Source organism: Fonticula alba, assembly GCF_000388065.1.
Source record: "Fonticula alba strain ATCC 38817 unplaced genomic scaffold supercont2.4, whole genome shotgun sequence".
NCBI lineage: Eukaryota > Rotosphaerida > Fonticulaceae > Fonticula > Fonticula alba.
In genome coordinates this window covers 2,712,872-2,724,390 of record NW_009242974.1, presented here as the reverse complement: position 1 = coordinate 2,724,390, position 11,519 = coordinate 2,712,872, and the positions used below count along the sequence as shown (strand labels likewise).

The following is an 11,519-nucleotide window of genomic DNA, read 5'->3' as shown; positions in this document are numbered from 1 at the left end:
CTCTCTCCCTCCCTCTCTCCCTCCCTCTCTCCCTCCCTCTCTCTCTCACACACACACACACATTCACGCACACACAACTGGCACGCCCGCGTGACAGGGTACTTCAGAGCAAGCTCCAGAAGCGCTTCCCTGCTGCATTTGCTGAAGTGGAGAAGCGCCGTGCCCTCCTCGGCATTTCCGGTGAGGTGTCTGATGACGAGTATTCCCAGAAGGAGGAGGACGAGACTGAGCCGCTGGATGCTTGAACCCCTGTACATGCGTGCAGCCACAGGTGGCCTCTCCCGAAAGCCCGACTTCGTTTGGGCAACCACAAAATATATACCTACACATGCAAATGCATACCCTTCTCGCTCGTCCCGCCCCCCCCCCCCCCCAGAGAAATACCCACTCTCCTCCCCTGCGCACAAAATGAGGGGAGGGGTGTGAAGATCTATATATGTATTTGGAAAAAGAAGAAGGAGCTTGTGTATGTGTGCGTGTGTGTGCCCGCGCGCGCGCGCGCACTTGTGTTGCTCCTCATGCATGCATACGCGCACGTATGAACGTGAGCATACGCCGGAAAGGCTGGCCGGGAGACAATAGCGCCCGTAGGGCCACTTGCACACTAATGGAGGAGGAGACACATCGGAGAGAGGGGGGAGGGGAGGGGGCAGGAGAAGACCACTATCGACAGTGCGCATGACAAGCGCGCACGCACACGCGCATCCGGCAAAAAGGGGATCCCCTTGCGCCCTCCGCGCCCCTTCGCCCATTACCACATTGGTGGCAATATCATCATTACACGCCGAGATACACACACATACACACATGCAAAGGGGAAGTATCTAGGGGAACGGAGGAAGAGGGAAGAGAAGGAAATGGTGATGACGACGAGGCGCGTGTGTGCGCGCATACGCACACGCACGCACACACACACAGCCAAGACGACAACATACTGAAGAGAAAGCCAGGCAGAGAGCGGAGAGAGAGGGAGAGGGGGAGTGGGTATGTGTGTGTATGCCCGAAATGCTTACTTCTTCAGGTTGCCAGCCTGCGCGGTGGCAAGGGCCGTCTTGATGGAAGCCGGGGCCGCCTTGAAGGCGTCCTCCTGGAGGCGAGACACGGTCGGCAGGAAGGGCACGACCGAGCTGTTGAAGGCATCAGCCGCCAGCACGTGGCGCGGGTCGTCCGACAGGACGAAGGCCACATCCGGGCCGAGATCCAGCGCCGGATGGCGGAGGATGTGCACCGGCTTGCTCGGGGTAGCGCGGGCCAGGATGTCCAGATGCGCCACCGGGACCGGGCGACAGGCCACAAAGGCACCAGTCAGCATGTCGAAGGTGCCCTCCACAAACTCGTCATCCACCAGGTCCAGGTTGGAGAAGGGCCGCAGGGCAGCCTTAGAAGCCAGCGGGGTGCCATCGGGGGTGGCCGGCACACCGAAGTTGTACTTGGCCAGGACCGACGCCGACTGCGGAGTGGAAATCTCCGGGAAGGGACGGCTGGTGCTCGAGTCGAGCAGCGCAGAGCTGGCCTTGTTCTTCTTGGCGGCGGCGGTCTCACGAGAAAGCTCCTCGGTGGAGCGGTACTCGCGCGAGGAGAAGCCCACCTCATTGGCAGCCGGCACCAGCGGCACGAGGGCCGCCGACGAAGAGCCGGCACCAGCGGCACCCGCGCTCGGGGGCACCACCTCGGTGAAGGCAAACGGCACGGCCGTCGACAGGAGGGCACGGCCACCAGCACCACCAGTGGCCGAGGAGGTGGCCGCCAGCACGGCCGCCAGCGACCGGCTCACCGGACCGGTGGCCGCCGAAGACCCGGCGGTCAGCAGGGCGTTGAGCTGCTCGTCGCGCTCGGCCGAAGCCGGCATCTGGGCAATCAACAGGCGAGTGGCCTCAGTGAGCACCGCACGCGAAACCGTATCGCCCGCCGGGAGCCCGGCGTAAGCCTGATCCGACAGAGCCAGGACCTTGTTGACCGTCGGACCGCCGGGGGTACCGCTGCTGTACAGCTGCGCGGTCAGGTCCGCCTGAACGGCGGCCACGGCGGCCTCCAGCTGGTTGCTGGTGGCCATGCGACCAGGCTGCCCGGAGGCAGCAGCCGCCAGCGACGGCACCGCAGCCAGCAAAACCGCCGGCAGACCATACCGGACGTGCGCACCGTCGGAAGTCACGGCACCGGGGATGAAGCGATCCGCAAGCGCAAACCCGGGAACGAAGATCTCCGATCCGTCGTGCAGACGCCGGCCCGGCACCTGGGCCTGGGCCTTGGTGTTGTGCGACGTCAGGATGGCGCTCTGCTGCTTCATGTTGCTCACCTGCTTGGGGGCAACCTGCTTCTCGTGCAGGTGCTTCCACACCGACACCGAGGGCAGCAGGTAGGACGCCTCGCCCGGGGTACGAGCCGCCAGGGCCACGGCCGCCGGGTTGGACAGATCCAGCTTATGCGCGCGCGGATCCGCCGCAACACGCCGGTCAAGGGTCACCAGCTTGAAGTGGCCGGCCTGGAAGCCGACCTCAGCACCGGTGACCGGGTCGAAGACCGGCACACCGGGCTCGAAGGAGCCATCCTTGGCATACCGGCCAAACTCCAGCGGAACAGCCGGACCAGCAGGCCGGCCATCATACAGAGCACCACCGACAAAGGCATCAGCGGCCATCAGCCGAGCGGGGAAGGCATGGCCCTTGTCGCCAACCGGCACATGGACCATCGGCCGGGGGTTGATCCCATGCCGACCGGAAGCCGGAGCCGGGCTGTTCACCAGACGCGGCGCATGCGAGTCACGCACACCGGCCACCTCGGCCGGCGGGGTCAGGACCAGCTCGCTGAGCAGATCATAAGCCGGAAGCGAGGGGAGCTGCACCGCCATGGAGGCACCCTTGGCGACCTTCGGAAGCCCGGTGGCCGGGAGGACCGTGCTGGCCGGGCGAACCATGGCATCCGACACCAGGGAGTTGACGCCGGTATCCGCCGGGAAGGGGCTGACCCAAGGGTCAAAGTCCTCCGGCTGAGGGTTCAGCAGAGGCAGCAGGGTCTCCTGCAGGTTGACGTGAGTCAGAGCACCGGTCGGCCGGGGACCGGTCGGCGCCGACAGGCAAGTCAGGCCAAGCTTGTTGACGCGCGGCAGGGCACGCTCCCGGTCAGTCGGCATGAAGAAGGCAGCCTCGAAGTCGGCATCACGCGAGGCCAGGGCCCCGGTCTGGCCGAGGCGATGCGCCAGCGCGCGGCCAAGCAGACGCTCCGACCGCGAGGGAAGCTTCGCCAGATCCACCTCAGCCAGGTAGCTCAGATCCGAGAGGTTGCGAACCTCCGGTCCGGACAGCTGGTCCAGCAGAGCCTCCACCTCCGGGGCGGCGGCCGGGGGGGCGGCAGCGCCAGCACCAGCGGCCTCGCGCGCGGCGGAGTCATCCACACGACGCTGAAGGCGATCGGCCATGGAATCACTGCGCGCGGCCAGCTCGCGACTGCTGCGCAGGGCCTGGCCCGACTGGAGAATGTCCTCCACCCGAGCGATGCCCATCTTCCGGGCGGCCTCGGCATTGGACCAGCACACATTGTACTTGCTCCACTTCTCGTGATCCTCCACGGTGTGGTCATAAGAGAAGGGGTTCGGCAGGTGGTACATATCCTCAAAGAGGATCTCCCCCTGGGCACCGGCGAGCATGGAGAACTCGGTCGGCGTCATGTAGAAGCTTTCGCGAGGGGCGGCCGCCGCACCGGCATCAATGTGACCAGCGGCAGCCAGGGCATTGGCCACGCTGCCCACCGGGGCCGCGGTGCTCGAGGGCCGAGTCGGCAGCGACCGCGAGCCACGCGGGTCCGCCTGATCCTGCAGCGTCTCAGCCAGCACATCCACCAGGGAAACCGGCTCCAGAGAGAAGGACTCGTCCTCGAAGATGGTCCGATGGTTGAGGATCATATCGCGCACGGAGAAGGCCGGCTGGCTGGGATCAATATCAGCCCGAGGGGCGAACTTATCCAGCGACACCGGCGACTCGACGCCCAGCAGGAAGTGCAGCAGGCTCATGTTACCAGGCATCGGCGGGGCCGGGGCCGGGAGCGGGGCACCCTGCTCGAAGAGGCCGCTCGACTCAATGGCCTGGCCAGTTCCAATGGCCTGCAGGAGGTTGAAGGCATCGCGCACCAGCAGCGGACGAGTATCCGCGGCCACCGTCACCGGCAGCGGGATGTCCGAAGCCAGCAGGGCCGCGAAGGCCGAATGCAAGAACACCGGCGTCCGACCAGCAACCAGCTCCGGGGACTGGCGCTCATACAGGAACTCCAGCAGGGTCATGACACTCTCGGCATAGTCCCCAGGCAGGATGTGGGCCTCCGGGGCATAGTTCTTGGACACGGCCACCAGGGCGTTGATGATGCGCGAGGCCAGGGTAAAGCGCTCGGTCAGCAGGCGGAAGGGCGTCGTCACGCCGCCCATGTAGTCCGGATGCGCGATGGCCATGTGCTGCGGATCATCGACCACCGGACCGGTGTACTTGTCCAGCAGGAAGTCCGTGGCAGAGGCCGTCAGCCGGTCGAAGCGGCCGGCGAACTTGGCCGAATGGCGGACCGCCTCGGCGAAGGTCAGCGACGGCGGCACCATCGGAACCGGGGCACGCAGGGCACCAGACTCGTCAGTCGGCCAGAGGCCATTCTTGCGCGAGTCGGCAGCCCCGGCGCCCGAGGCCGACAGGATCTCCTCCGCGTGGCCGGTGAAGTCCGCGTTGTCCAGATACGCCGGGGTCGAGCGGGCATTGCCGGGCAGACGACCAGACTGCTTCTTGGAAGCATCATGCTCAGCCACCAGACGATCACGCTCCGACTGGGCCAGACCCATCAGGGCCTGCAGGGCCTCATACTGGCGGTTGGTGTCCAGCAGAGCGGCAGCAGTCACCGGGCGATCGTCGCCCGCCGGCACAGGAGCGGCGCCATCGACGCCCCAGCCAGCCTCATCCAGCGGGTTGCCACGAAGCACCCGACCGGCCGAGCCGCGGTCCAGACCATGGGTATCGCCCGTGATGGCGCTGTTACCCAGCACGAGGGCCATCTGCCGGACCGATGCGTCGAGAGTCTCACGACGAGCAAGGGCCTCGCTCACGGCAGCCGTGCGCCGAGCCAGATCCCGAGCCAGGTTCAGGTACAGGCCAAGATCGTCAGACTCGGCGGCAACCGCGGCCAGAGAGGCCAGCTGCGACTGGGCGGTGGTGTCGCCCTTGCCCGTCAGATCCTTCAGCAGGACAGCCGGCACAGGAGCACCCTCGCCCCCGGTCAGCAGGTGGCGCAGAGCACGGGCACGGTCCGTCGGCGAGGTGTACGCCTCGAAGGGCAGAGCCTTGTCCAGCAGGGACACCAGCATGGGGTTGGAGGCACCAGAGCGACGGTTCCACGCGTCGGACCCCTCGAAACGCCCAGGAGCACTGGTCAGGCAATCATTCATGAACCAGTGGTTCAGAAGGTAGTTCAGCTGGAAGCGCTCCTTCTGCCCGAGGGCGGACATCTGCTCGCGGATGGGCCGAGGCGCGGTGACCAGAGTCGGCAGAAGCCACGACGGCGGGGACATGGCCAGCAGCTGGTCCTCACTCTCATCGACGGACTGGGCACCAACCAGACGCTCCATGAAGGACAGGAGCGTGTCATCGGTCACGCCATCCAGAAGCCGGTTGAAGACTTGGATATCCTCGAAGGCAGCCTCCTCCACATGGGCCAGGTGGGTGGTATGCGCAGAGCCACTGGTGGAATGCAGGTCATCGAAGACCGTCACCAGGAAGGGCAGCAGACGCTGGAAGGTGGCCGGGTCATGGCGCGGCGCCTCACGGCGGAGGAACTCCACCAACGACTTGCGAGTGTACGCGGGCTCGGTCGAAGAGCTGGACACCTCCTTGAGGGTGGCGTCCAGATGGTCGCGCTCCTCCAGGAGAGCCGCACCACCCTGGCCAAAGATGGCCGCACGGCGCATGGCCTGCTGGAAGTGCTCATCCTCCCCATACCAGAGGTCCTGCTGGTCGAAGGAGGAAACCGGAGCATCACCATCAACAGCCGGCTCAGCCCCACCAGTGGCCTCCCCATCGGCAGGCAGGTCCAGACGGGGATCCGGAATGCGGGGAGCATCACGCAGACGGTACGGCGCAAACGGATCGTACACACCATCAGGCAGGCCGAAGGAGTGTGACCGGGCAGTCAGCGGCACCTCGCCATCCTCCAGAGCAGAGTTGTAGTTCCAGTAGGGGTTGGTACCGGGGCCGGTGCCGATGGCGGCGGAAGTGGCCTCGGCCTCGGCATCGATCTCCGAGTTGGCCGCCGCATTTGGGCGAGCCAAACCGCTGAGATCGGCACGCTCGACCGCCAGATCACGAGGGACGCCGGCATCAGTGCCAGGACCCGGGCGGAAAACCAGGCCGTCATACGTGTAGTCCCCGAAGGAGGTGGCGGTCAAGTCACCAAGAGGAGTGTCACGCGCGGGCCAGATGCCATCCGGAAGCTGGAGGAAGTGGAAGCTGCCCAGCACATGGTTGGCCTTGAGCGGGTTGCTCTGAATCACAAACTCATGCGGCTGACCGAGCGGGCCGTAGGTCGACATATCGGCCGAAGCAAGGTTCACCTGCTGGAAGGCACCATTCGACTCGGGGCGCGGAGCCGAGCTGAAAGGAGCCACCGGCTTGGAAGCCAGGTACTCGTAGAGCTGCCCCATCTCACGAAGCCACTCGGCGAAGTCCGGGCCCTCGCCAGCCTCCTCCGGGAACTCGCGGTAGTGCTCCAGCACGTCGAGCACATAATCCAGGGCCTCCTCGCGCGCGGCCGACTCGTCGTCATCCTCCACATCGAAGTTCGGCGGGTAGTGGATGCGCTGGGACTCCGGAGTCTTGGCGGCCAGGTCCTTCAGGAAGGCGATGGTGGCCTCGCGCCGGGCACTGGCGGACTTGGACTCGGCCTTGCCCTTCTTCTTCTTGGAGCCGGGACCGGTGGCGACAGTGGCCACCTCCTCGGTCTCGGAGCCCGCGGCCTCGGACAGACCACCACGCGCCAGACGAATGGACAGGCTGGTCTTGTCCATGTTCTTGAGGAGGCGCTTCTGGGTGCTGTTCAGCTTGTGGCGCTTGTGCACGCTGGAGTCGGAGACGGACTGGTTGTCATGCGAAGAGGTCACATAGTCCAGCTCGTTGGGGACACTGGAGCCGGGCTCATGCTCGAGCATGCGCCCGGTCAGCGGGTCGGCACGGGCGTACACCGGCAGAGGGTACTCCTGGAAGTACTCCTCCATCAGACGGCGGCGATACTCGCGAGTGGAGTTACGCCGGGTGTAATAGAGGGCATTGCGCAGGTTGAAGTTCCGCTGGAGCTGCTCCGGAGTTTGGGTCGAGGGAGCCACCGCCAGGGCAAGAGTACCGGCCCGGGGGTTGCCCGAGGTCTTGGTGTAGAAGTAGCTACAGGTGTTGGCCGGCAGGCGCAGACGATGGACATACGTGCGCGTCGGGTCCTCCACCGAGCGGACATTGTTGTAGTCACCGGTGAAGATCTTCATGGCCATGAGGCCGAACTCACGGCGGTCCATGTTCGGCACATTGACACGGATGCACTGCAGGCTCTCCGGCAGGGTGGCCGGGATGCCGCGCGTGCGAGTGTCCATGGCACCGATGACGGAGATGTTGTGCTACAGATATCGAGACAAAGGGAGGAGAAGAGTCAGGGCCGGGAGCAATGGGAGGAGGGGGTTGCGCAAAGTTGGATGGAGAGAGAGAGAGAGAGGGAGAGAGGGAGAGAGAGAGGGAAGAACGCACAGTCTGCTCGTTGCCGCTGAAGATGTTGTGGATGCGGTCAAACTCCGGGGTAGTACCGGTACCGATGACCAGAGGCTTGCCCTGGTAATCGCGGTACTCGAGCTTGCCGAAGAAGGTGTTGGCGCGGTCAATCAGCATGGAAATGCGCTGGCTGTGAAGGCGGCGAACCGAAGGAGGCCCATGACAACAAAGAGCAAGCGGGGAAGAAGGTCAGATATGAGCGGGGCAATCGGGAGAAGGAGGGCAAGGAGGGCAAGGAGGGGGAAGGACCTTCCCTTCCCCGCCCCATACTCGAAAAGGCAGGGCCCGTGGGTGCATGTGTGCGTACCTCTCGGGGAGCTTCTGCGAAAGGGCATCCATGACCACATGGAAGCTGTCGGCCAACTCGATGGAGTTGAAGGACAGGTCGCCGGAGTCCACGCGATGCAGCAGGTCACCAATGTAATCGGCCAGGTTGTCGAAGCCCTCGGTGTTGGCGTAGGTGGTCCCCTCAATCTGGCGAGTGCGCACGAGCGGGATCTGGGCCAGGCGGTTCTCCCCGTTGCCCATCGGGTCGGTGCTGTTCAGCTTGTACATATCCCGCATGATCTCGTAGGCCATGCGCGGGAAGCGGTAGGTGGACGAGCTGGTCGCCACATTGTCCGAGCAGTAGAACTGGTACTTCATGAAGGCGAACTTGTGGGCTGGAAACATGGGAGGGAAGGCCATCACCAGCGCATCGGGACATGGTGGGTGGTCAGACGGCGGTGGTGGAGGGATGGCAGCGGACGGCCGGAGGAGGGCAGAGGAGGTCGGGACTCGGATTGCACGCACGATCGGGGATGTAAACAACCACATCACCACGAGCCCAGGCACGCTGAAGGGCCTGGAAGAGGACGATGGACTTGCCGGAACCGACCGGGCCCTCGAGCATAACACTGCGGTACTGGTCGGCCGCATTGAAGACAGTGGCAGCCGACGGGCGGTAGAGGTACTCCTCGCGGCGAGTGAGGCTCACCTGCAAAGACACATCAAAGGCCAAGCCGACAAGGGAGGGAGTGAGAGAGAGAGAGAAAGAAAGAGAGAAGGGTCAGTATGAGAGGATACATGGCATGGGGGTAGGTCAGGAAGGAAGACACGTACGATCTGGCCGATCGAGCTCGGGTAGTCGCCGAAAGTGGACTGGATAGCCTGGCGGAAGGTGATTGGACCAATCGGCACATAGCTGTAGGTGGGCGGGGTCTCGAAGGACGCCTACATGAGGGAGGTAGGCATGCACAGACAGCCAAGCATGTTAATGTGGGGGTCTCAAAAGCCGGTGCATGGATGAAACCCGAAAGAGTGAAAGAGAGGGAACGGAAACGCACAATGTTCGCGACGAACTGGTGGAACTCCGGGGTGCCGACATCGGGCTCCGGGAGCGGCATCGACTCCTTCGGCAGAATGCGCGAGCCACGGCGCCAGGCAACGGCCTCCTTCAGGTAGGTGGCCTGCTCGGCATTCGGGTAGTGCGGCGACGACAGGGCCACGCCCTCCTCGGTGTCATCAACCTGGAAGGAGGAAGACATGATGTCATCATCACCCTCATCGTCATGATCATCATAGTCGTGATCGCGACCGTAGTAGTCATTGTGCCGGGACCTGGAGGCGAAGCGCCGGCGAAGGCTCGACGGCAGATCATCCACGGAATCGGTGTCGGCCACCGCGAGCAGACGCAGGGGGTTCAGGAGAACCGAGCCCCGGGAGAAATCTTGGCAGGGGGGGGGGGAGGCGCAGGTTATGCTGGTCAGAAGGCCGAAGAATGTCGCTAGATGGGGAATGCGGGGAAGGTCAAAGCAGTAGACGGGGAATGACGCACTGGAGGTGGCGAGGCGCGAAAGGCGAAACATCGCTGCAATCGGAGGGGGGAGGTCGAGAGGACGCTACACACACACACACACACACACACGGGCTTAGGAGGGGAGGGGAGAGAGAGAGGTCCGAGGGTGGGGTGGAATACACCCGCTACACACACGCGCTCTCGCAATCACTACTCTCGCGAGACTAAGTCAGCCGCTGGAGCTCACGAAGGAGGAGGGGGCCGAGAGGCAGGGGGCGCAGAGCCTCGCAAGAGGGCTGGCTTCCCGCAAAGATCGAACGGACGGGCGCGAACGAGCGACGTCCGGGGAGCGGGGGGGCGGCACACAGCGCACGGAGCGTGGAACTGGCTGCGCGGGGAGGGAGGGGGAGGGGTGGAGGCGGTTGGCAAGACCGTGGACTGTGCGATGGAAAACAGGGGAGGGGGAGAGGGAGCAGGGTGGAAGGCGAAGGTCAGAGGAGGGGGGGGGGGAGATCCTCGGAGAGGGAGGGGCGGCAAGTGAGGGAGGTGCAGCAAGGAGGGAGCCCTTGTCCTTCCAATACATGCGGGACAAAATGAAGGAAGGAAGGCAGTGGTGGAGGCAAAGAGGAGGAGGAGAAACCAAGGGCAGGGAGAAGAGAGACAGAGAGAGAGAGAGAAAGCGAGAGCGAAGGAGGGGAAGGGGAAGGGGGAGGGGGGGGAAGACGAGCTCCGTCGAGTGACGCACTCTCTCGGGAAAGGTGGAACTGCCATCATTGGTCGGGATGCACAGGGGCGCCGAAAAAAGCCGGCTCGATGGTGTGACGAGACTGGCGGGAGGGAGGCCAGAAGGGGGAGGGCAAGGACCTGGTGGTGTGCGGGGGATGAACTGGAGCCTGCTGGGGGGGGGGGGGGGGGCGAGCGCGTGCACACGCAACACCGAGCCATCTTCGTGGGGAACTGGCCAGGCCCCCTGGGGGACCTGGGGACCGGGCGTCGGGCGGCCATCCTCCCAGGTGGGCACCCAGGGTGCGGATACGAAAAAAGAGAGCCCAAGGGAGGCCCTCCCGTTGCAGGGGGGGGAGGGGGGGGGGGAGAGCACATGTGGGGCCGCGGCGCCTCCCCCAGAGCCAGGCCATGGGCGGGGGGGGGGGGGGAAGTAGCCAAATGAGCCGAGCCTGGTGGCAATTCGCGCTAACCCTGGGGACGCGACTGGGCTCTCATGGTCCCGGGCTCCCCCTCATGTCCCCTTCCGGGTCCCTCGCCCGTGCGCGAACTGCTGGCGTCTCAGCACGAATGTGGGAGAGGAGGAGGGTCATCCGGGAGAGGCCGGCGCGCGCATACACGCACCGAACGAAGAAAGGCGCCCTCCGCCCAAGGGGGGATCGTCCGATCTGGCGGTTCTGGTTCAAAGACCAAGGACGCGCCTGGTGCAGTACCCGGAGCCGCATTGCCCTAGCCAGCCCAGGGTGCCTCTCTCTAGGCTCGTCCCCGCCGCCGCATCTCCGCATCCCGCCGGGCCATCTTCCCGTAGGTCCCTGCACCATTCTGGTGTGGACCCTTGCCGCGCTGGCGCATCTCTCCTCGGTGGCCCTGCGGCCTGGGACGCCCGCACCTTTGGTGCCAACGAAGAGCAGCAAGTCCCGGCCCGCCAGGATCCTTTCGCGACCTAAAGAACAAAAATAGGAGGACCAAGTGGGGGGGGAAAACCCTCGCCCTGCTGTTCAAGCCTCAAGGCCATCCTGCCCGCCCACCCGCCGCCGCCATCACAACCATGCTTCGGGCAGCAGACCGAGCCCACGGCTGGGTTTATATTTTAATGGCGTTTCGGGGCGAATGTTTCTAGAGGACCAAATGGTCTTTCTTGTGTCGTGTGATTCCGGGCTCCCGTGTTCCTCTCCCGCGCACATTGCGACGGGCAGTTCCTTTCGCCGCAGCCCTGGGCTGGGCACTCACGCGCATGCTCGGCCCCC

The 11,519-nt window shown here is 64.7% G+C and overlaps 2 protein-coding genes across 2 annotated transcripts in view; one reads left to right on the top strand and one right to left on the bottom strand.

Annotated features, from left to right (window-relative positions):
- The window catches only part of H696_03143 (hypothetical protein), a 2,113-nt gene extending 1,778 nt beyond the window's left edge, over positions 1 to 335 (top strand). Inside the window, exon 3 of the mRNA XM_009497033.1 lies at positions 98 to 335. Within this exon, the coding sequence (XP_009495308.1) occupies positions 98 to 245 (148 nt within the window). The 3' untranslated portion in view covers positions 246 to 335. The remainder of the gene's footprint in view (positions 1 to 97) is intronic.
- An 86-nt stretch (positions 336 to 421) lies between these two features.
- Positions 422 to 9,987, bottom strand: H696_03142 (hypothetical protein). Its single transcript, XM_009497032.1, has 7 exons — positions 9,589 to 9,987; positions 9,098 to 9,480; positions 8,874 to 8,984; positions 8,565 to 8,748; positions 8,080 to 8,434; positions 7,752 to 7,902; positions 422 to 7,624 (listed from the first exon to the last, which is right to left on the bottom strand). The coding sequence occupies exons 1-7, from the start codon at positions 9,617 to 9,619 to the stop codon at positions 1,010 to 1,012; spliced, it is 7,830 nt and encodes a 2,609-aa protein (XP_009495307.1). The 5' UTR covers positions 9,620 to 9,987; the 3' UTR covers positions 422 to 1,009.
- Positions 9,988 to 11,519: the final 1,532 nt, after the last annotated feature.